This window comes from Hemiscyllium ocellatum, chromosome 10 (assembly GCF_020745735.1).
Source record: "Hemiscyllium ocellatum isolate sHemOce1 chromosome 10, sHemOce1.pat.X.cur, whole genome shotgun sequence".
Lineage (NCBI taxonomy): Eukaryota > Metazoa > Chordata > Chondrichthyes > Orectolobiformes > Hemiscylliidae > Hemiscyllium > Hemiscyllium ocellatum.
Genome location: NC_083410.1, coordinates 14,880,625 through 14,905,277, shown reverse-complemented (window position 1 = coordinate 14,905,277; position 24,653 = coordinate 14,880,625). Strand labels below are relative to the sequence as shown.

The 24,653-nt window shown below is 41.7% G+C and overlaps 1 protein-coding gene across 2 annotated transcripts in view; it reads right to left on the bottom strand.

The window, feature by feature from the left end:
- LOC132819659 (deubiquitinase DESI2) overlaps nt 1-24,653 on the bottom strand; it is a 51,221-nt gene that overhangs the window by 5,668 nt on the left and 20,900 nt on the right. For both annotated transcript variants that reach the window (XM_060831279.1, XM_060831278.1), the window contains exons 2-4: nt 18,755-18,827; nt 17,953-18,046; nt 13,738-13,879 (exon numbers count right to left, since the gene is read on the bottom strand). In XM_060831279.1, the coding sequence (XP_060687262.1) occupies nt 13,738-13,879; nt 17,953-18,046; nt 18,755-18,827 (309 nt within the window). The remainder of the gene's footprint in view (nt 1-13,737; nt 13,880-17,952; nt 18,047-18,754; nt 18,828-24,653) is intronic.

Below are 24,653 nucleotides of genomic sequence, written 5' to 3'. Positions count from 1 at the left end.
AATAGGGAATAAGGAAATGGTAGAAATATGCAGCAATTGTGTACACCATCATGACAGCAGATGACACAAGGAATATGCTGCATACTGTAGGGATCAAATAGCGTGGTAAGAGTGAGGAATGGAAAAGTCTTCCATTTTTAAAAAAAGTGACTAAATTTTGACAAATCCCTTTTGGCCTGATGGGCGGCATTCTAGGGTTTTAGAAGAGGTAGCAGCAGTGAGTGGATAACAAAGAACAAAATAGCATAGGAACAGGCCCTTCGGCCCTCCAACCCTGCGCCTATCCAGATTCTCTATCTAAATCTGCCATCTACTTTCGAAGGGTCTGTATCCCTTTGTTCCCTTCCCATTCATGTATCTGTCTAAATACATCTTAAATGACGCCCTTGTTCCCACCCCTATCACCTCTGCTGGCAATGCATTCCAGACACCCACCACCCTCTGCGTCAAGAACTTTCCACGTATATCTCTCAAACTTTCCTCCTCTCAGTTTGAGTCCTCCAGTCTGGGAAAAAGTTATTTGCTATCTATCCTGTCTACAACTCTTATGATTTTATAGACCTCAATCAGGTCCCCCCTCAACTGACTTCTTTCCAATGAAAATAATCATAATCTACTCAACCTCTCTTCATAGCTAGCACCCTCCATACCAGACAACCTCCTGGTGAACCTCCTCTGCACCCTCTCCAAAGCATCCACATCCTTTTGGTAATGTGGTGACCAGAACTGTATGCAGTATTCCAAATATGGCCGAACCAAAGTCCTATACAACTGTAACATGACCTGCCAACTCTTGTACTCAATACCCCATCTGATGAAGGAAAACATGTTGTATGCCTTCTTTGACAACTCTACCGACCTGCGTGCCACCTTTGGGGAATAACGGACCTGAACATCCAGATCTCTCTGTCAATTTTCCCCAGGACATTTCCATTTACTGTTTACTTTGGTTTGGATATTTTAGAACTGCCTAGATTCTAGAATTGGAAAGTTACAAATGTAACACTGCTGTTTAAGAAATGAGAGAAAGAGAAAACATGGAACAACAGATAGATCAGTTATCAGTAGTAGGGAATTGCCAGAAACTTAAGGATGTGCGAACAGGAAACTTAGAAAAATCTTTGCTGGGACATCTTAGTCTCTACCTTACTACCTTACATTCATAGCTGAAAATGTGTTGCTGGTTAAAGCACAGCAGGTTAGACAGCATCCAAGGAATAGGAAATTCGACGTTTCGGGCATAAGCCCTTCATCAGGAATGAGGAGAGTGTGCCAAGCAGGCTAAGATAAAAGTTAGGGAGGTGGGACTTGGGGGAGGGGCGATGGAGATGTGATAGGTGGAAGGAGGTCAAGGTGAGGGTGATAGGCCGGAGTGGGGTGGGGGCGGAGAGGTCAGGAAGAAGATTGCAGGTTAGGAGGGCGGTGCTGAGTTGAGGGAACTGACTGAGACAAGGTGGGGGGAGGGGAAAATGAGGAAACTGGAGAAATCTGAGTTCATTCCTTGTGGTTGGAGGGTTCCCAGGCGGAAGAGGAGGCGCTCCTCCTCCAGCCGCCGTGTTGTTATGTTCTGCCGGTGGAGGAGTCCAAGGACCTGCATGTCCTCGGTGGAGTGGGAGGGAGAGTTAAAGTGTTGAGCCACGGGGTGGTTGGGTTGGTTGGTCCGGGCGTCCCAGAGGTGTTCCCTGAAGCGTTCCGCAAGTAGGCGGCCCATCTCCCCAATATAGAGGAGGCCACATCGGGTGCAGCGGATGCAATAGATGATGTGTGTGGAGGTACAGGTGAACTTGTGGCGGATATGGAAGGATCCCTTGGGGCCTTGGAGGGAAGTGAGGGAGGAGGTGTGGGCGCAAGTTTTACATTTCCTGCGGTTGCAGGGGAAGGTGCCGGGAGTGGAGGTTGGGTTGGTGGGGGGTGTGGACCTGACGAGGGAGTCACGAAGGGAGTGGTCTTTGCGGAACGCTGATAGGGGAGGGGAGGGAAATATATCCCTGGTGGTGGGGTCCGTTTGGAGGTGGCGGAAATGATGGCGGATGATACGTTGTATACGGAGGTTGGTGGGGTGGTAGGTGAGAACCAGTGGGGTTCTGTCTTGGTGGCGGTTGGAGGAGCGGGGCTCAAGGGCGGAGGAGCGGGAAGTGGAGGCGATGTGGTGGAGGGCATCGTCGATCACGTATGAGGGGAATCTGCAGTCCTTGAAGAAGGAGGCCATCTGGGCTGTGCGGTGTTGGAACTGGTCCTCCTGGGAGCAGATGCGACGGAGACGAAGGAATTGGGAGTATGGGATGGAGTTTTTACAGGGGGCAGGGTGGGAGTCGGTGTAGTCCAGGTAGCTGTGGGAGTCAGTCGGTTTATAGTAGATGTCTGTGTTGAGTCTGTCGCCCGAGATAGAAATGGAAAGGTCTAGGAAGGGGAGGGAGGAGTCTGAGACAGTCCAGGTGAATTTGAGGTCGGGATGGAAGGTGTTAGTAAAGTTGATGAACTGCTCAACCTCCTCGTGGGAGCACGAGGCAGCGCCGATACAGTCATCGATGTAGTGGAGGAAAAGGTGGGGGGTGGTGCCAGTGTAGATGGACTGTTCCACATATCCTACGAAGAGACAGGCATAGCTGGGGCCCATGCGGGTGCCTATGGCAACTCCTTTAGTTTGGAGGAAGTGGGAGGATTGACTTCTCGCTCCTCCAACCGCCACCAAGACAGAACCCCACTGGTTCTCACCTACCACCCCACCAACCTCCGTATACAACGTATCATCCGCCATCATTTCCGCCACCTCCAAACGGACCCCACCACCAGGGATATATTTCCCTCCCCTCCCCTATCAGCGTTCCGCAAAGACCACTCCCTTCGTGACTCCCTCGTCAGGTCCACACCCCCCACCAACCCAACCTCCACTCCCGGCACCTTCCCCTGCAACCGCAGGAAATGTAAAACTTGCGCCCACACCTCCTCCCTCACTTCCCTCCAAGGCCCCAAGGGATCCTTCCATATCCGCCACAAGTTCACCTGTACCTCCACACACATCATCTATTGCATCCGCTGCACCCGATGTGGCCTCCTCTATATTGGGGAGACGGGCCGCCTACTTGTGGAACGCTTCAGAGAACACCTCTGGGACGCACGGACCAACCAACCCAACCACCCCGTGGCTCAACACTTTAACTCTCCCTCCCACTCCACCGAGGACATGCAGGTCCTTGGACTCCTCCACTGGCAGAACGTAACAACATGACGGCTGGAGGAGGAGCGCCTCATCTTCCACCTGGGAACCCTCCAACCACAAGGAATGAACTCAGATTTCTCCAGTTTCCTCATTTCCCCTCCCCCCCACCTTGTCTCAGTCGGTTCCCAAACTCAGCACCACCCTCCTAACCTGCAATCTTCTTCCTGACCTCTCCGCCCCCACCCCACTCCGGCCTATCACCCTCACCTTGACCTCCTTCCACCTATCACATCTCCATCGCCCCTCCCCCAAGTCCCTCTTCCCTACCTTTTATCTTAGCCTGCTTGGCACACTCTCCTCATTCCTGATGAAGGGCTTATGCCCGAAACGTCAAATTTCCTATTCCTTGGATGCTGCCTAACCTGCTGTGCTTTAACCAGCAACACATTTTCAGCTGTGATCTCCAGCATCTGCAGACCTCACTTGTTGCTTTACATTCATAACCCAGTTAAGGTCGTTAAAGTTGCACATCAACCTTTTTGGGGGTCACATTGGGCAAAAAAGGGTCTAGAATCCGAGGAATTCAGGAGACCTTAAGAAAACATGTCAAAGGAGATAGTTGTGCTGATTAAAGGTATAAGATGATTATTAATAATATTATTATTATTAATAATGTAAGATGCCACAAATATTGGACAAAAATGGTAAGATACATAGTTAACTCCCATAGAGTTATTTTTGAACCACTTTTAAAAGTATCATAGCAAACAAAGATCCTGGGTGACATATTGCTAAGTCACATGGTTCATACCTTCAGATGCATGATCTATAAAATAAACTAAGAGGTTCACCAAAGATTCTTGGACAACATCTTTCAAACTCATGATCACTACCACTTCCATCTAAAAGGACAAGGACAGCAGATATAGGAGAACATCACCACCAGAAGTTCCATTCCTAGCTACATACCATCTTGATTTGGAAATATATCGCCATTCCTTCAATGTCACTGGATCAAAAGCCTCGAACTCCCTCCCTGACAGTGCTGTGGTGTGCCAACACCAAATGGACTGCAAGAAGGTAGCGCACAACTACTTTCTCAAGGGGAATTCCGGATATGTGATAAATGCTTGCCCCTCCACTGAACCCCACCTCTCATGAATGATTTTTCAAACGTATTGACAGCTGGTCTCAGCTGGTCTGATGAAGTAGACCCACAATACTGCGTACAGTCTGTTTATTGCATCATGCAGGTTCCTAGAGATGGTGCTGAGCAAAGCCTTGAAGTTGATTCTTAGTGTTTGAGGGATGAGCCAAAGTCTCTGTGGTATTTGAATAATGCTTCTTCATTAGTTTCAACAGAATAAATTAAACTCAGAACAGTACTCCCAGACATTGTGCTATGATGAGAGTTAGGCAGATATGCTTGCATTTATCTCCTTTTCCTTCCAAAGTGTCAAGCTTGTTGCAGTAAAACAATTAAACAGTCACAGGTCCAAACCTACAAACCTATCTTATTCCTGTAATATAAAAATGTGTTACTCATAAAGCTTGATTACTGGCAGCTGCAAAGTCCAATTTGCATGTCGGATCCAACATTACATCTTGGAATTCAGAAAATGTGTACGTTCAAACAGTGATCCCAGGTTGGCATTCCTACAAGAGGGGGTGGGGATGATGGCTTCAAGCCAAGAACTAGCACATGCTTTGTAATTATACTGCTTGCTGCTGCTTGCACCAGTACATACCCAAAAGCATGTGTCAGGGAAAACAAAGAATCAGCAAGCTAGCCTTTAGGTGGTTTGCCAGTGAAAAATGACAACAGTAATTATTTTTAACATCTTAAGCTTGACTGTCTTATTTTATTCAATACCAACTCTTTTCTGGGTGTAAACAAAAGGCACAGTCTGACTGGTATGTATCAGAACTATTTTCTGAAGGTACTTTGTACTGAATACATTACTGCATGATTAAAAGAAAATAATTCTGCTAAAGCCACTTTTCAATCACTTGCCAAGAGTTAAGAGAGTGTAAAGTGATTCTGCCAGGAGAAGTATGGCCTGACCTGTTCTGACTGTATATCAATGACCAAGTTCAAAAATCCCCTTGTAAGCAGTTGTAGCCACAAGCTACATTAAATGAGATAGCAACACATTCCACATCATTAGATATTATTTTAAAACTTATATGAAACTGAAGACAAAAGAATAGATTTCTTTTAATGTCCCCAACACAACAGTTCCAAAGCAAGATTTCTCAGTTCATAAACAAGATTACCAAAAAATGCCTCAGCAAAGTTATTAGATTACATCCATTAGGTTTGAAATGTCAGAAATCAGAGTGCACAGAGGAAAATACATACAAACTACATTTTTACAGCACTAGCCAGGTCTTCAAAATGTCCCAAGTGGCTCATAGCTTGTGATTACTTGAGAAGAGCAATCACTGAAGAAAAATTGAACTCACGATCCAATGGCCAACAAGGTTTCTCATGATGGTTCAGGAGGAAGAAGCACTCAGCTTGATCAGAGATAGGGAAGATTGAAGTCACTAAGTTAATGAATTCCTTACAAAATGAGGAATCTCTAGCTTAAGGCAGCATATGTACATAAGTTACCCCGTGAGGGAAGAAAGCAGTGGACCCTATTGGAGTGACTACTGCCTGGTGAATTCTTACATCCACAATGTTGTGAATAGGAGCAGGAGTAGGCCGTTCGATCCTTCAAGCTAGTTCCACCATTCATTGTGATCATGGCTGATCATCCAACTCAATAGCCTGTTCCTGCTTCTCCCCCATCCCCCACCTTGATGCCTTTAAATGACAAGTGCTATAAATGACTCCTTGAAATGATACAATGTTACTGGCCTTGACTGCTTTGTGGTAACAAACGCTGCAGGCTCACCACACTCGGTGAAGAAATTGTCCTCCTGTCTGCACTGAACAGTTCACCCCAGATCTTTACACTGTGCCCCTAATTCTATATTCCCCTGAATAATACATCCTGAACAACCATCATGTTGGCCGTTGGATCGTGAGTTCAATTTTCTTCAGTGATTGCTCTTCTCAAGTAATCACAAGCTATGAGCCACTTGGGACATTTTGAAGACCTAGCTAGTGCTGTAAAAATGTAGTTTGTATGTATTTTCCTCTGTGCATTCTGATTTCTGACATTTCAAACCTAATGGATGTAATCTAATAACTTTGCTGAGGCATTTTTGGTAATCTTGTTTATGAACTGAGAAATCTTGCTTTGGAACTGTTGTATTGGGAACATTAAAAGAAATCTATTCTTTTGTCTTCAGTTTCATATAAGTTTTAATATAATCAGAAAAGATTTACAAAGATGTTGCCAGGATTGTAGGATATGAGCTGTAAGGAGAGGCTGAACAGGCTGGGGTTGTTTTCCCTGGAGTGTCGGAGGCTGAGGGGTGACCTCAGAGGTTTACAGAAATATGAGGGGCATGGATAGGGTAAATAGGCAAAGTGTTTTCCCTGGGGTCAGGGAGTTCAGAACTAGAGGGCATAGGTTTAGGGTGAGAGGGGCAAGATATAAAAAAGACCTAAGGGGCAACGTTTTCACACAGAAAGTGGTACATGTCTGGAATGAGCTGCCAGAGGAAGTGGTGGAGGCTGGTACAATTGCAACATTTAAAAGGCATCTGGACGGGTACAGAGGGATATGGGCTGGGTGCTGGCAGGTAGGGCTAGATTGGGTTGGGATATCTGGTAGGCATGGACGGGGTTGGACCGAAGGTTCTGTTTCCACGCTGTATATCTCTATGACTCTATGACCAGGATATTTTCAACACTGTTACGGATTCTCTAATGCTCATTTCAACAAGCAGGTGGAAGCTCATTTTAGGATCTTACCTGAAAGCCAATGTAGCATTCCACCAACACTTGCACCAAACAAAAAACAGTAAGTTACCAGTAAGTTGCTTCCAATACTGTAATAATTGAAAAGCAAAGTCAAAATTTGGCAAAGACACAATTATATAATTATACATTTGTAAAAACTACTCGTTCTGTGATGGTAATTGGAGACCAACAAGGATGATCAACTGAACTTGACTATATATTATGTGACAAATGTGATTACTTTTATTCAGGATAGTTTAAATTATTTCTGGCCACCATATACATGGCATTAAATTCAGATACATGGTGTACTTTTCCAACTGTAAAATAAACATTACGGTTTGGAAGGCAAAAATGGACAGTTGAGTATACAGATGCATTTGAGGGAAAGCCAAATAAGTAAGTGAGGGAGGAAGCAATACAAGGATAATGTTGCTGGGTTGGGTGAAACAAGGCAGAAGGTGGCTGATGTTGAGCATGAACACTGCCTTACATCTTTGAGCTTCCCATGCTGTAAATTCTATACAACTGCTGAAACCATATCCTAATCGTAGTCTGTACATCTATGCTGCTGAAACTACTGACTACTTCCAGAGTTTTCTTTTTTTATTTCAGATTCAGTTGCTTACTTCACACATTATCACTTTTTTTCTGGGATGTTTCCTTAGAGCTTCGAGACTAGAGTATATAACATTTGAATTGTAGCTACTGCTTTAAGCCAAAAAGGATAGGGATAACTGGAGAGCCTTGCCACTTAAAGATAGAGTATGCCATGAGTAAAGGATCAATTTTTTTGTGTAAGGTTCACATATAACAGGTGTTTGCAGTTTTAGCATTTAATGGAGTTAACCTTTTAAACTACCAAAGATTAAAACGGTGATGTTGATTGTTCATTTTCCTTTCTAAGGGTCAACACAATCTATATTAGTTTATTGAAAAACCAAATCCAATACGAGTTCACTCTTGTGTCCTTCCAAAGTTGAGAAGACTACAAAGTGTCTCAACATCTAGGATCATAACAATCACTTTGAAGGATAACGGTAGAAGATGCGTGTGAACGCTATTGTTTCCAAGGCACATGCCATTCCAACTTGAACAAATGATCACCATTCCTCCATTAACACCAGGTTAATATATTTTGGAACTCCCTGTCCAACTGTATTTTGGATGTGCTTTAACTACACAGATTGCAGCCATTCAGCTACAAATGGTTAACAAATACTGGGCTTGAAAGCTCCAACCTCACCTGGGAATCTTTAAATATACCCTGTGAGGAAGGATACAAGTTACATCAGTTTCATTTATCTTTTTTTTAAATGTTAGATCTTTACAGTTCAGTGCAACATAAGCAGATTGTTTACAGTGTCTTTAAGGTTATTCAGTGTGTGGGGAAATTGGCCAGAATGAAATGCTTTAAAGTAAACATTTTTAGCCAGCCACACTGCATACTTAGAAATGAAGTTTTTTTAAAGAAATGCTTAAGACATACCTTCATGGTTAATTGATTTAATTTGCTATTTTGGCAAACAGAATTTTTAGAACATGGCATTAAACTGAGAACTGAAAAAAAATTGTTTATATAACAAAGTATTTTTCAAAGATTTTGTGGGTGTCTTGATTAAAACTGGCATCTAGATCAGTGATCATTTAGAAGTCTTACAATGACTTCAAAGAAGATCTTGAAACAGCACAACAAAGGAATGGTCATCTGATAATCAAAAGCATGATTTCACTCTCGGGGCAAAGGAGCTCATCCTTGTCTTGTTACAAGAATTACATCGAGAAAAAAATAAAATCAAAGAGCTTGAGGCTGTCAAGCAGCTACTTTGCCTTTGAATGAAAATGTATATTCCGGTCTTTCTTACCACAATACAAAATAGCATGTTGGAATATCAACAAAGGATTGTGACTGAACAGGAACAATATTATTGACATTATTACACCTTTTCTAACCTTCCCTCCCTCCCTTTTGGCTCATGCCAGAACTCCTTTCATGAGACAATTTTAAACTTGAACAAGGAAAGGCATAATCTCCCTTGGAAAATTAGAGAGGTCAGTTCAGTGGAATGCCTCGTGACAATGAAATTAAGAAAAATATTTATTGAGAAATTGAGTTTTTATAACCCAAGATGTGGGCTTTCCAATCAATAATCTTCACCCTGACTTCTCTTTCAGCCTTGGTGATGTTCTATATTATTAGCCCAAAAAACCTACCCTGATTTTGAGGGAATACAAAGTACCACCTTTCTCCTTTACTTCAAAAACAGCAAGACAATAAAAGCAGTTAAAGTCACATTCAGGACAGTCAAATATCTCATTTTCCCTCCAGCTCTTTCTTCAAAAAAAAAACAATTAATTAAAATGTATATATTTACCGTCAGTATAGCAACTTGAACTGACATCCATATACTTACTTTGTAGTCAGCGTTATTACTAAGTTATTTCCAAAACATTTCTCTTCTCAACAGTATACTGCTGCCTTTAAAGTACTAGATTTCTTTCATCTCACAGTTTAACTGCTTCCTAAATCTTCTATAGGTCTGTACAGGATTTTAATAAAGATCACCAAACTATAAGCAAACCTAAAATATGGCAATAAGCATGACAGTACAAATAAATTCTGGTTAGGGCCTTCCTCGTCTGCACAATTTTTTCCAACAAAGCTGACAAATCTTAATATTAACCATTCAGCAGGAATGGATAGGTCCCCTACAAATTACATGTACATTACCTTTGTACGTAACAATGCTACCAAAGACATAAACAGTTGCCAAAAAGGTCAAAAAGACACAAGGCAGATGCAGCTAAATATATTACTTAGATTTTGTGGATTTACCAAATCAAGCCAGTTTACAACTGCAATTCCCACCAAGCATGAACTTACTACAGTTCTGCCAACTTCTTTTAATTAAGAAACATTGAAGCAAGCATTTTTTGCATTCCAGTCTGTCAGCTATATTTCTGGTGTGAACACATCACATAGTATTCTCTCTGCCAAGCATGTGATTTCCTTGTTGGCAGCAGCCAACGCTACTCTTCAACCAAATTGCCAGGTGATAGACAAACACGACCATGGAAAACTCACTCGCCGTTTGTCTTTACTCTAAACAAGACATCAGCAGGATAAGAGATTGGAAACTCGCTGCATATGAAATTTATTCCTTTGGCACACTGTACATTGAAATGCAAATGCATTGGCTTACAATGCCACTTCAGTCATTTTGTTTTAAAAGTCATCCTTTGCTTCTGAAAGCACCACCAACAGATTGCCCATTTTGCAAATATAACTGGCCATACTCCATGATGTGACTTACCAATAATTAATGAGAAGCTGTGAATTGAGAAGAGTGTCAATACAAGCCACCTTTCGGATTTATTTGCCACAAACAAAACCAACCTTCATTTATCCATTTGCAGAATGTATTGAAGTTTTACATGTTACCAAAAAAGTAATAAAAGTCTCTACACTTTGCATGTATATTAAACAATACAATATTAAAACCATGAATGCTGAATTATTGCAGTGAATAATCCAGAAAGGTCCCAGGCTTGTGTGCTATCACTGAGTTAGCTGACCGAACAGCTAGTCTTCATTCAGCAGCACTAACATTAAAAAAATCCCCATGCACATCAGAGTAGCAAATTAAACAAAGTTTAATATCGAGCCAAACAAAGTGACGTCAGAGTATAGAGAGAGCATTCCGGCAGTATCTTAAAAAGCAGGTAGAAAAGCAGACAATTTCAGGGAGAAAATTCCAGAGTTTAGGGCTTAGCATCTGAAAGCACAGTTACCAAAAGTAGAGTGACTAAAACTGAGACAGTCACAGAAAATGCAGGAGAAACTTAGCAAGTCTGACAGCACTGAATGTCATGGGGAGATGGTTGGATTCGCTCAGAAATATTCATTGCCTGGTGCTAGAATGTTATGACAACTCAGAGTCCTGAAGAAGAATCATGTTGGACTCTAAACGTTAACTGTCTTTCTCTCCCTACTAATGCTGTCACAGACTTCCTAAGTTTCTCCTGCATTTTCTGTGTCTGTCTCAGTTTTAATCACTCTACTATTGGTACTTTCAGATGCTCAGCCCTACACTCTGGGATTTTCTACCGTTTCTTTTTGAAGACACTGCTGGCAATCTCTATGTTCTGACATCCCTTCATTTGGCTCAATAAACTTTGATTACCACCCCAACATTCACATCCTCCACTGCTGATGTGCAGGGCATAACAGACAAGCAGCATTTCAGCAGCTCACTAAGGCACCCTTGACAGTTGTAAATCAAATCACCCAGAAGGACACGGACAAAAGGCACATGGAAACATATCATCTACAAGTTCTCCAAGCCATACACCATCCCAACCTGGAACCATATAAACATTTTTTTCGGGCACTTGGTCAAAGTCCTGGAATACTCTCCCTCAGAGCATTGTGGGTATATCTACACAATGATTGTAGCCATTAAAGTAGGTTACTTTGAGGATCGTTGGGCTACAGATGCTAGTCTTGCCAGTTGACTCTCTCAGCCCATGAAAAAATATAGAATAGGTTTACTGTTTCAATATTGTCATATTAGGAATGACAATTGACTAGACTTTTCTGCTCCTAATCCCCATTGAGTATCCACTGTTGTATTTATGGATTCAGGGGGTGGGGAGGAAACCTCGCCAAATCATCTACAATCTTAGCAATGTTAAAGAAGTGACTTCATTATTTTGGGAAAGAAATAATATTCGAGGGGAAAACAAACACACAAAAACAACATATGACATCCATGTGTCAGAAAAGGACTCATGAACATCAAGTTTATACAAAATCTTTTTAAAAAAAATACTTTTAAAAAAACTCGCTTAGAGAATTAATTTGAGAAGCTTTGTAGCTCTATTGAGGTTTTGGATGCAAGTTTTCTTGCTGAGCTGAAAGGTTCATTACCAGACTTTGCATTACCTTACTATGCTGAAAATTCCTGCTTTCTATTTATATGTTTGGGTTTCTTTGGGTTGGTGATGTCATTTCTGATGGTGAAGCCACTTCCGGTTCATTTTCTCAGGGGGTGGTAGATGGGATCTAACTCGATGTGTTTTTTTGAGAGTTCCGGTTGGAATGCCATACTTCTAGGAATTCTCGTGCATGTCTTTGTTTGGCTTGTCCTAGGATGGACGTACAGTCCCAGTCGAAGTGGTGTCCTTCCTCATCCGTATGTGAGAATACTAGTGAGAGAGGGTCATGTCTTTTTGTGGCTAGTTGGTGTTCATTTATCCTGATTTGGAGATGCTGGTGTTGGACTGGGGTGTACACAGTTAAAAATCACACAACACCAGGTTATAGTCCAACAGGTTTAATTGGAAGCACACTAGCTTTCGGAGCGACTCTCCTTCACCTGATGAAGGAGCGTCGCTCCGAAAGCTAGTGTGCTTCCAATTAAACCTGTTGGACTATAACCTGGTGTTGTGTGATTTTTAACTTCATTTATCTTAGTGGCTTGTTTTCTGCCTGTTTGTCACAGTCCTTGCATAGTATTTTGTAAATGATGTTAGTTCTGCTCATTGTCTGCATAGTGTCTTTCAAGTTCATTAGCTGCTGTTTTAGTGTGTTGGTGGGTTTGCGGGTTACCATGATACCAACAGGTCTGGTTAAAAACAAAGACACGCACGAGAATTCCTAGAAGCATGGCATTCCAACCGGAACTCTATCAACAAACACATCGAGTTAGGCCCCATCTACCACCTCCTGAGAAAAGGAACAGGAAGTGACTTCACCACAGGACATAACATCACCAGAAATGACATCACCAACCCAAAGAAACCCAAACACATAAACAGAAAGCAGGAATTTTCAGCAGTGCTTCGCATGAGGTCCACTGAAGATGTTAGCTAGTCAGGTAACGAAATGTCTGGAAATGAACCTTTCAGCTCAGCGAGCAAACCTCCATCCAAAATAAATTCTCTACAGGTTATGACTCAACCAGAGTCAACTTCTATCATGTATGTGAATTGTTAGCCCATTGGAATTATCCTGATGAGTGTAAGTTGAAAAGATTTCATAACATGTCTTTTTTTCCAGCAATTCTCTAACCTTCTATATTTTTTGCTAAAACCGAGACTAGTCATGAATGATCCTCAACAATTTTAGACCTATCATTGACGTAAAGCTTTATATTATCGTTGCAAACAAATATACCTCCATTTTTTTCAAGGCTGATCAACTTTGGGCGTGGGTTTCCTCCGGGTGCTCCGGTTTCCTCCCACAGTCCAAAGATGTGCGGGTCAGGTGAATTGGCCAAGCTCAATTGCCCGTAGTGTTAGGTAAGGGGTAAATGTAGGGGTATGGGTGGGTTGCGCTTCGGCGGGTCAGTGTGGACTTGTTGGGCCGAAGGGCCTGTTTCCACACTGTAAGTCTAATCTAATCTAAACTTCGCCAAACAAAAAAGTCAGAGGTCTGATTGATATTGCTTATGTCTTTATGCTAAATGTTTTAAAAATGGAGATACACAAAGAAAACATAGGGGAAAGGCTATTACAATCGCCATCTGAATTATGCAAGTGTGGGTGAATGAAGTTATTGGAGAGAAAGAGACATAGGCAACAAAAAGGGCTAAGTAAATTAATTTGAAGTTATTGTGCTGTCCATAATGTGAATTCGAAATGCAACAGTTAATGAAAACAATTCTGGTATGAAATTAACTTTGTGGGCTGGTTCTGTAAGTTGCAATGTACTTGCCTCAGATATAGCTGAAGAAAAATGGTTGCAATTTTTGTGCATTAAATGATAGGCATTCCCCTTGTATTCTTTCCCAAGCTCCTCCACAATGCGCTCCACATCATCTTCTGTAAAATCAGTGCTACCCATCACAATTGCTTCCCTGTGGAGTACAAATAAGTTAAGTGAACTCATACAAGAATGTGAATCCTGTGCAATAGGTTTTATTTAGTTTCTAAATCATGATTTGACTGAACGAGAGATTCCAACTCGTTTAAAATTCTCCAAATGATTCCCCAGTTATAAGAAACATCCAGCTCTTCAAACTAGGCTAGCTTTCTCAGTTTTAAAAGTGGCCATGGTTGTAAGCAAACTATTCATAAGTAAAAATGATCTTACAAACAACTAATTATAGCTCAGCAAATACACAATTTCAACAAACAATAAAATGTTGTTTTTATTCATTGAAATAACTCAAAATGTTAAATACAAGTCTATCAGTCCCACCATATAAATTACACTATCAACTGTACAGGGCTTAATTTGCAGCCATTCAGATGGAAGTAATTTTCATTACCTTTATGTTGTTGAATATTGAACCCAAATGGGGAAAAAAAATAAAAACACTAGAAAACAAAAAAGTTCAACTGAACATAATCTTAGATATTTTGATTTCTTCTGCACGTTGTTATTGGTGTAATTATCTCAGGCTTGTGCTAATTGGAGAATCATTCCGGAGCGTTTTGGTGCAAACCACAGAATTTCAGCATAATTAACCATAGTTCATGAAGATAATAGTGAAGAATAATTCTTACCATAGAGTCTTCGCATTTTCTCCAGAGCTGGGCATTACCTTATAGGACTGAATCATTGGAGCTAGATATTTTTGTCAGATCAATGTCCTGAAAAAACTCCTTCCATAATACAATCATGGGATCAGCACAATCACAAAGACTGTGGAGTTCCACTTTCTCAGAGAGTAGCAATAAATACAAATTTGCCAGTGTTGCGCGTACCGTAACAATACATTCTACCATGTACAGTCATTTCCCCTATCCTTGTTAAGCTTCTTTAACTTCAATGCGAAAATGCTTATTCAGGATGATCTTCACCTTCAAATCCTATCACAACCCACCTTAACCAAATATTCCATCACTCTCAATTTAGGTTGTAAGTTTGCTTGCTGAGCTGGAAGATTTGTTTTCAGACATTTCGTCACCATGATAGGTAACATCATCAGTGAGCCTCCACTGAAGCGCTGATGTACTGTCCCGCTTTCTATTTATGTGCCTTGGTCTATTGTGAGGTTGGTAAATGGGGTCCAAATTGATGTGTTTGTTTGTGTCTTTGTTTAGCCTGTCCCAGGATGGATATATTGTCAGAGTCCAACTGGTGTTCCTCGATGTCTGTGTGTAAGGATACACAATGACAGTTGGTAGTATCTTTTGGTGGCTCGTTGATGCTCATGTACCCTGGTGGCTAGCATCCTGTCAATCTGTCCAATGTAATGTTTGTTGCAGTCTTGCAGGGTATTTTGTAGCAGACATTTGTTCTGCTGGTTGTTGGTTCAGGGTCCTTTACATTCATCAAAAGCTGTTTTAGTGTGTTGGTGTGTTTGTAGACGACCATGATGCCAAGGGGCCGAAGTAGTCTGGTCATTATCTCCAAGACGTCTTTAATGTATGGTTATGTGGCTAGACTCACTGGGCATGTTGTATCACCTTGTTTAGGTTTGTTGTGTAAGAATTGGCGGACTGTGCATGTTGGGTACCCGTTGTTCTTGAACATGTTGTATAGGTGTTTTTCTGCGGCATCGCATAGTTCCTGGGTGCTGCAGTGTGTTGTGGCTCGTTTAAATAATGCCCTGATGCAGCTCTGTTTGTGGGTGTTGGCTTGATTGCTCCTATAGTTGAGTATCTGGTCTGTACGTGTCGTTTTCCTGTAGATGCTGGTCTACAGCTCTCCATTGGCTTTTTGGTCTACTGTGACATCCACGGAAGGGGAGTCTGTTGTTGTTCTCTTTTCATTTGGTGAACTTTATACCAGTACCTGATAAGCACAGTCTGTCGATTCTTAGACAACAAACCTAAACAAGGGACCTGACTCCATAGCTGGAAAACTGTATTACTGCATAAACAGAAGCAGCTCCATAAATAGGTGAAATTAACAAAACAGACCTCCAGAGAATGAAACCTGAAGGATCGAACACACCCCATTTCTACAGATTACCTAAGGTAGATAAACTAAGGTGCCCGCATGCCCCCAGAACCATAGTCTCACTTCCCGGCACACCGACATACAGACTAGCAAAAGAACTTCAATGCAAATTGAAATACCTAGAAGACTCAAGCCACTCCAGGCGAAAGTGGGTACTGCTAATGCTGGAGATTAGAGTGGTGCTGGAAAAGCACAGCAGGTCAGACAACATCCGAGGAGCAGGAGAATCAACGTTTCGAGCAAATGCCCTTCATCAGGAATTGCCCAAAACATCGATTCTCCTGCTCCTCGGATGTTGCCTGATCTGCTGTGCTTTTCCACCACCACTCTAATCTTGACTCAAGCCACTTCACCCAGGAATTTCTGAAGATCAAAGACACCAACATAGAGGACCACAAGGTTGTGGTTTTCTTCAACATGACTGCATAACTCACATCAATAAACATCAGCCTGGCCAAAGAAACACTGGCCACACTAGTAGACGAACCAAGGACACAAATACCAGACAGCACCAACTCCATCAGCAAGGACAGCATCCTCAAGCTAGTAGACCTGTGTGTCGCAACCACAACGACAAGACATACAAACAAATCAAAGGGACACCCATGGGATCACCAATATCAGGACTTTTGGCAAAAGCAGTTATACAGAGCTTGGTACAGGCAATCCGTCCCATGATCCAGCCCAAGCTGTGGACGACACCAGAAGAAACCTAGAAACACAAACAATATCCTTACTGGCATAAAGTTCACTAAAGAGGAAGAGAATAACAACAGACTCCCCTTCCTGGATGTCACAGTAGATAGAAAAGCCAATGGAGAGCTGCAGTTCAGTGTCTACAGGAAAACGACACTTACAGACCAGATACTCAATGACAGAAGCAATCATCCCAACACCCACAAACAGAGCTGCAGCAGGACATTATTTAAATGAGCCACAACACACTGCAGCACCCAGGAACTACAAGATGCTGAAGAAAAACACCTATACAACATGTTCAAGAACAGCTACCCAACAAGCACAGTCTGTTGATTCTTACACAACAAATCTAAACAAGACCACACAACATGCTGAGAGACTCGAGCCACACAACCATACGTTAAAGACATCTCAGAGATGACAACCGGACTACTCCGGTCCCTTGGCATCATGGAAGCCCACAAATCCACCAACACACTAAAACAGCTCTTGATGAACATAAAGGACCCTGAACCAATAACCAGCAGAACAAACGTCATACACAAAATATCCAGCAAGGGCTGTAACAAACATTATGTCAGACAGACTGGCAGACAACGAGCCACCAGGGTATCTGAGCACTAACTAGCCACCAAAAGACATGACCAACTATCACTTGTATCCTTATACACAGACAACGAGACAAGATAGACAATGCATCTATCCTGGGACAGGCTAAACAAAGATACACACGGGAATTCTTAGAGGCCTGGCATTCAAACTGGAACTCCAACAAACACATTGATGTGGATCCCATTTACCAACCTTGCAGAAAAAGAACCGGAATGATATCACCCACCACAGCAGACACAAACAGAAAGTGGGACAGAACACCAGCACTTCAACGGAGGCTCACTGATTATGTTACCTAGCATAGTGACAAAATGCCTGAAAACAAATCTTCTAGCTCAGTGAGCAAACTTACAACCTGAGCTACAAACTTTCACAAAAATCGCAAACTCTCAATTTACTTTGCTCCTCAATTCAACTAGTTATGGCTGAAGCGTACATCTTTAATGGGGGAAGAAACAAATTGGTGCTGTGACATTTGTCCCAGGTGGTTTAACTGCATGGCAAGAGTAGGAGGTACTTCCTAGCTATAAATACACTAAAAATGTTGGGTGTTGCTTTGCATGTGATTTCCATGACCCACCCCTCCCCCAGAGACCATCAAAACAGCTTTACTCTTATGAGCATGACAGATGCTTAATAAATAATGGATCATATTAATAATTGAACTTTCAAAAGTGTGAAAAGGTCATTCTTGACCATGATACTTACTTAAATTTGAATGTGTCCCCTAGTTCTGTTGAGTCTCCAGGACTGATTTCAAATATTCCTGAAAATGGATAAGGATGGCCACCATAGGCAAACTCTGCAGAAGACAAACAGCCTTTAGTAAGGGATTTAGTTTTAATCTATATTTGGGGATGAAAAGATTCTAGCCGGAACAATTTAGCACAACCAATAATTACTTTGTTGAAAATTTTCAGCATCTAGCAGCAGGACAAAGATTGAAATAACCCCAATTCCAACTCTAGGCAATTTGTGCTTTTCTACTACTTAATATTTGAGGTTCACAACCACAATATCTTTCCACCACAATGCAGAATGAGACTAAACTAAAAATCTACAATTTGCAAAGGCAACCTTACAGTAACAACTGAAATTGATTGATTCTGGGAGCTTCAAAAGGTAATTATCAATTTTAAGTGTTGGTTTTAAATATCAGTATCCTTTGGGATCTTTTTGCTTTCTTGGGAAGGAGACAGGCAGAATAGTAGACTAGCAAACAGAGACAATCTCAGGACCAGGAGGGCATTACAAAGCAGAAGTGAAAGCAGTTAAGTAGTAATCAATATCCATCATGGTCCCACAATCTATTAGGTAATGCAGGATGAAATGTCTGCAAGAGGAGACTGCAGTAAACTGGGGCGAGATGATGCAATACTCACCACAAACCTCAAGACTAATGACAACCACATGACTAAATCACTGCGTCTTTGGTCACCTACACTTCACTCCAAAAAGAAAAGCAAATAATTCAGTTTAAATTAGAGGTTTTATTTTGTTTAATCCTTACCTCTACCATATACTTCAATGCCTGAGTGGAAGACTCCAATGCCTAATGATGAGGTGTATTCATTAATCCAGTACTGGAAAATCAAAAAAATGAACAAGATTCAGAGAAGTTGTATATATTAATTAGTATCACTTCAAATTCAGGACAAATATTTTCAAAAGTCAAAGGAGGTGAGGTTAGGGGGTGTAATATGTAATTATGTCACAATTGCAACATTTAAGAGGCATTTGGATGGGTATATGAACAGGAAGGGTTTGGAGGGATATGGGCCGGGTGCTGGCAGGTGGGACTCGATTGGGTTGGGATATCTGGTTGGCATGGACCGAAGGGTCTGTTTTCCATGCTGTACATCTCTCTGATGAATGATACAGAGGGCTAGCTTAATGGTTTAGAAACAATGGGTTCAAAACCAATCACAGCAGCTAGAGGAGTTCTAAATTCAATTAATGATTCTGGAATATCAATCAATAATGATTACCAGGACAAGTTGCAGTGATTATCGTAAAAACTCATCTGGTTGAGGACCCATCTTTAATTGATCTGACTTATATATATTTCCAGATCCATAGAAATGACAGCCCTCTGAAATGGCCTAGCAAGCCACTCCATTCAAGGGCAATTAGAGATGGGCAATAAATGCTGACCATGCCAGCAATGCTCACATTTCATGAAAGAATAAAACAAATTACGTTATGTTCCACTAAACATCACTCAAACCTAATTCAGTAAAGTATGTGCTAACTCTGCTTCCCAAGTGTCCATAAAGCATGACCCCAAGGAGATTTGTTGGCTGGACAGCTGGTTCATTACACAGAGTGTCACCCATGTTCGGGTTCAATGCCTGTTCTGGCTGAGGTGACCATGAAGGTCCCACCTTCTTGACCCCACCCGAGGCTCAGTGACCCTTACGTTAAACTACCATCAGCGATTTTACCTGAAACGTATAGCGTATAATAGAATTCAGCATAAAAGGTAAAAATGGTAGAAGAGAACCAGTCCAACGAAAAGAAAATGTGATTAAATTCTTTACAGACTATAAGATGCTTTATTGTGTAATAAAGTCTGTAGCTTGAGAGTTGCTGACAAAAGACAGAGGCAAATTCTTTTAAAATCCATGAAGAAGTTTTATTTCTGGAAGAAGAGCCAGGTGTTAGGGCAATGGAGGAGAGAGAGAGGGAGATCAAGTTGAGGCCACAAGATCAGCCAGGATCTTATGGAACTGGTGATTCTAAAACCAATACTCCACCAATAACCAACACTAGAATATGAGGACAAAGATGTACTGTTGAGGCTCTACAAGTTTCTGGTCAGACTGCATTTGAAATACAGTGAGCACTTTTAGGCCCTGTATCTTAAGGATGTGCTGGTGTTGGATGGGGTACAGAGTAAGTTTGCAAGAATGATCCCAGGGATGAAGGGCCTCTCAGATGAGGAGTGGTTGTGGGCTCTGGGTCTGTACGCATTGGAGTTTAGAAAGATATGGATGGACGGGGGAGTCTGACTGAATACAGAAAGATCTGGATAAAAGTAGACATGAAGATGTTTCCACTAGTAGGAGAGACTAGGATGTGAGGGCACAGCCTTAGAGTAAAGGAACAACCTTTAGAACTGAAAATGAGGAGGAGTTTCTTCAGCCAGAGGGTGGTGAATCTGTGGAACGCATTGCTGCAGTGTCTGTGGAGGCTGACAGTCACTGAGCGTATTTAAGACAGGGACACAAGTTCTTGATTGGTAAGGGAGACAAGAGTTACGGGAAGGAGAATGGGGTCAAGAAACATATCAGCCATGATCGAATTGTGGAGCAGACTTGATGGGCTGAATGGTTTAATTCTGTTCCTATATCTTATGACCTTCTGGTAAGATGCATAAAAACCTACATTTTGATGGAACACATGGAATAAAAGTATTATGTGCAATGAAGGATTTAAAAAAAATAGATATTATCATACTTTCCTGATGGCCTACTGTGCTTAGGTAAATTACATGGATTAAAATGGTGGTAGATGTGTTTCCTCGCCTGTACACAGTTAGCTCAATCAGGCTCATGATTGAAGTTATATGCAGTTGCAGTGACTTGGAAGGGAAGGGGACAAAAAAAACCAGACAGATTTCCTATTCCTGACTGCCATCAAGCAAATTCTAGTGTGTGCGCACATCTGCTGGGGACAGGAATTATAGAGTCGTAGAGATGTACAGCATGGAAACAGACCCTTCGGTCCAACCCCGTCCATGCCGACCAGATATCCCACCCCAATCTAGCCCCACCTGCCAGCACCCAGCCCATATCCCTCCAAACCCTTCCTATTCATATACCTATCCGGATGCCTTTTAAATGTTGCAATTGTACCAGCCTCCACCACTTCCTCTGGCAGCTCCTTACATACACATACCACCTTCTGTGTGAAAAAGTTGCCCCTTGGGTCTCATATCTTTTCCCTCTCACCCTAAACCTATGCCCTCTAGTTCTGGATTTGCCCAACCCAGGGAAGACTATTTATCCTATCCATGCTCCTCATAATTTTGTAAAACTCTATAAGGTCACCCCTCAGCCTCCGATGCTCCAGGGAAAACAGCCCCAGCCTGTTCAGCCTCTCCTTACACCTCAAATCCTCCAACCCTGGCAACATCTTTGTAAATCTTTTCTGAATCCTTGACAAGAATTGACTTGTCTACATTTCCTGTGGATGCCAAACAGTAGGACACCATCCCTTTAAGGTTTACACAAAAATGATGACTATCTTTACAAGGTACTAATGACAGCTCGTAAAACCGCAATATGCAGTGGGACATATTGTAATCACTGATAATCAGATTTACAACACAATGGAATACTGATCCAAATTACATATTTGAAAAAGTCACATTTAAATGGTAAGCTGAGGGCTCAGAACCAGTTAGATTTACATAATTATTGTCACATTGCATCTTGCAAATGAGTGACACACAACATGATCAGAAATATCAGAAAGAAATCAGAGATGAGGTCTATAGTACTAATAAATTTTATTAATGATGGACTTGAAACAAGATGCTTGGGATATCAGCCAGTGTCAGATAGTTTCAATGGAATGAAAGGGGACTGAGCCTACTAATTGTTCATAAAAAAATAGAAGAGTTCAGTTGGCTAGGATTGGGAGATACTGAAGTAGATAATGGATAAGATATTAACTATCTTCCAACTAAAAGTGAAGGGGATATAAAAAATGCTGGGGTTCCAATGATTACAGCCAAGATTACATTAAAAATGGCACTAATTAAGTGGAAGCACAGTACAGAAAATAAGCAATGAAAAGTATTGAAAGTAAAAATAGATTTAAAAGATCAAGAAGGACTCTAAATATAGTAGTTGCTAGGGGAATTCACAAGAAATTCTAGAAAAACATAGTGAACAGAATCAAAGGATAGGTGATATATTTATTTGAAGAAGCACCTTGTACTTGAAAGTGAAGGAATGGTAGACAGTAGTTAATTCTATTGTTAGATAGCTGGCAAAAGTGGGAGCTCGGAACTTCAAAAGGGGATGAAAAATCCATTGATGGAGATAAAAAGAGTAAAAGTAGTGAAAAAGAAAAAAAAACTGAATATATTAAAATGTCCCAACTTACCAATGATCAGAACACTGAAAGGCTAGACTGGCAAGAAAATAGCAGCAATATTTACCCCAAATTTCCATGGAAATGTAAACTCAGGGTCTGAACAGTGACCAGTTTTACAGCTTTGCCAAGGAAAGGAATAACAGCAAGAACTTATCCAGTAATTAATCTTACCCCACTTTTGCACAAATTTCCACAAAATAATCCAACAAGAGATGATGGATTGGGTATGTGACACATTGAATTAATTAAGCACAATCACATCTTTTCTGAAAATCAAAGCACTTAAAGGGGAACATAAAGCACATCACAGAATCACAGAAACTCTACTGTGGGGAAGCAGGCCATTTAGCCCATCAAGTCAAACTACCCCTCCAGACAGCATCCCAACCAGAGCTACCCACCTATCCTATCCCTGTAACCCTGCATTGGCCAATTGTCCTGGACACTATGGACAATTTAGCATAGCCAATCCACAATCTATACATTTCTAGACTGTGGGAGGAAACCCACGCAGACACGGGAGAATGTGCAAACTCCATACAGACAGACAGTCTAAAGCTCAAATTGGTTAGGACTGTATTTGCCAGAGTTCAGAAGAATTGCTGGGATGTGGGGGGGGTGAGTGGTAATCTAATGGAAACCTACAAATTTCTAACAGCTACAGATGGTTAATGCAGGAAGGTTGTTCAGGATGGTGGGGGAATATAGAATTGGGGGCACAGTGTAAAGATCTGGGGTGAAGAGAGGAGGAGAAATTCTTCACCAAGAGTGCGGTGAGCCTGCGGCATTTGTTACCACAAAGCAGTCAAGGCCAGTAACATTGTATGATTTCAAGGAGTCGTTTATAGCACTTCTTATTTAAAGGCATCAAGGTGGGGGATGGGGGAGAAGCAGGAACAGGCTATTGAGTTGGATGATCAGCCATGATCATAATGAATGGTGGAACTAGCTTGAAGGATTGAACAACCTACTCCTGCTCCTATTCACGACATTGTGGATGTAAGACTTCACCAGGCAATAGTCACTCCAATAGGATCCACTGCTTTCTTCCCTCACGGGGTAACTTATGTATATATGCTGCCTTAAGCTAGAGATTCCTCATTTGTTTGTAAGGAATTCATTAACTTAGTGACTTCAGTCTTCCCTATCTCTGATCAAGCTGAGTGCTTCTTTCTTGATGGGTTTAAAAAGTTTTCTCTCATCTTTACAGCCGTCCTCACTCCTATATTGTTCTTGCTGCTGCCTCCTTTGATTCCCCAAACCTTGTAGAATCTCCTTTATTCCCACAACGTCCTTGAATTCTGCTTTTCCCCCATCCACAACCCATTTTACAGCCTCCTACTCACTCCAGACTGGAGAAAAGGTGCAGCCCTAAACACAGCAAATTACGGACCCGGCCTCAGCAAAATTCTCAGCCCTGAACTTGGCAACAGGAACCTCCTGGCAACTCGCTCACCACCAGCACTTCCCATAAACATGCTGTTCCTCTCGTCAACCTACCAACACCTAAGGCAAGAGAGGAACAACCTGTGATTACAGCAACAATTCCTCATAGATTGTTATTTCTACATACAGATGTGACCCTTCTACGATTAACTGTTTTGATAATTGACTACTTGTGGGCAAACAGACGTTTTAGGGTGTGATCATCTGTGTATTTTGAGCACTGGACATGAAATATAATTTCTTTCCCCTCTACACATGCTGCCTGACATGTCTTTCCCCCCATTTGTTTTTATTTCAGATTTGCAGATTAGCAGTGTTTCATTTTATAGAATCAAAGACAGACAACATGAAACCAGACCCTTCGATTCAACTCATCCATGCTTACCAAGTTTCCTAGTCCCACTTGCCTGCATTTGACCCATATCCTTCTAAATCTTTCCTGTTCACGTACCTATCTAAAGGTCTTTTAAACGCTGTAACTGTACCTGCATCTTCCACTTCCTCTGGCAGTTCAATTCACACACAAATTATCCTCTGTATGAAAACGTTGCCCCTCAGGTCCCTTTTAAATCTTTCTTTTCATACCTTAAAAATGGCCCCCTAGCTTTGAACTCTCACCCTAATGAACAGACCTTTGCTATTCACCTCATCTGCGCTCCTCATGATTTTATAAACTTCCACAAGTTCACCCCTCAACCTCCTACGCTCAAATGAAAAAAACTCCCAGGCTATCCAGCCTCTCCTTATAACTCAAAACCTTCAGTCCTGGCAACATCCTGATAAATCTTTTGAGCCCTCCTCAATTTCATTTAGCAGGGTGACCAGAAATGTACACAGTACTCCAAAGGTGGCCTCGC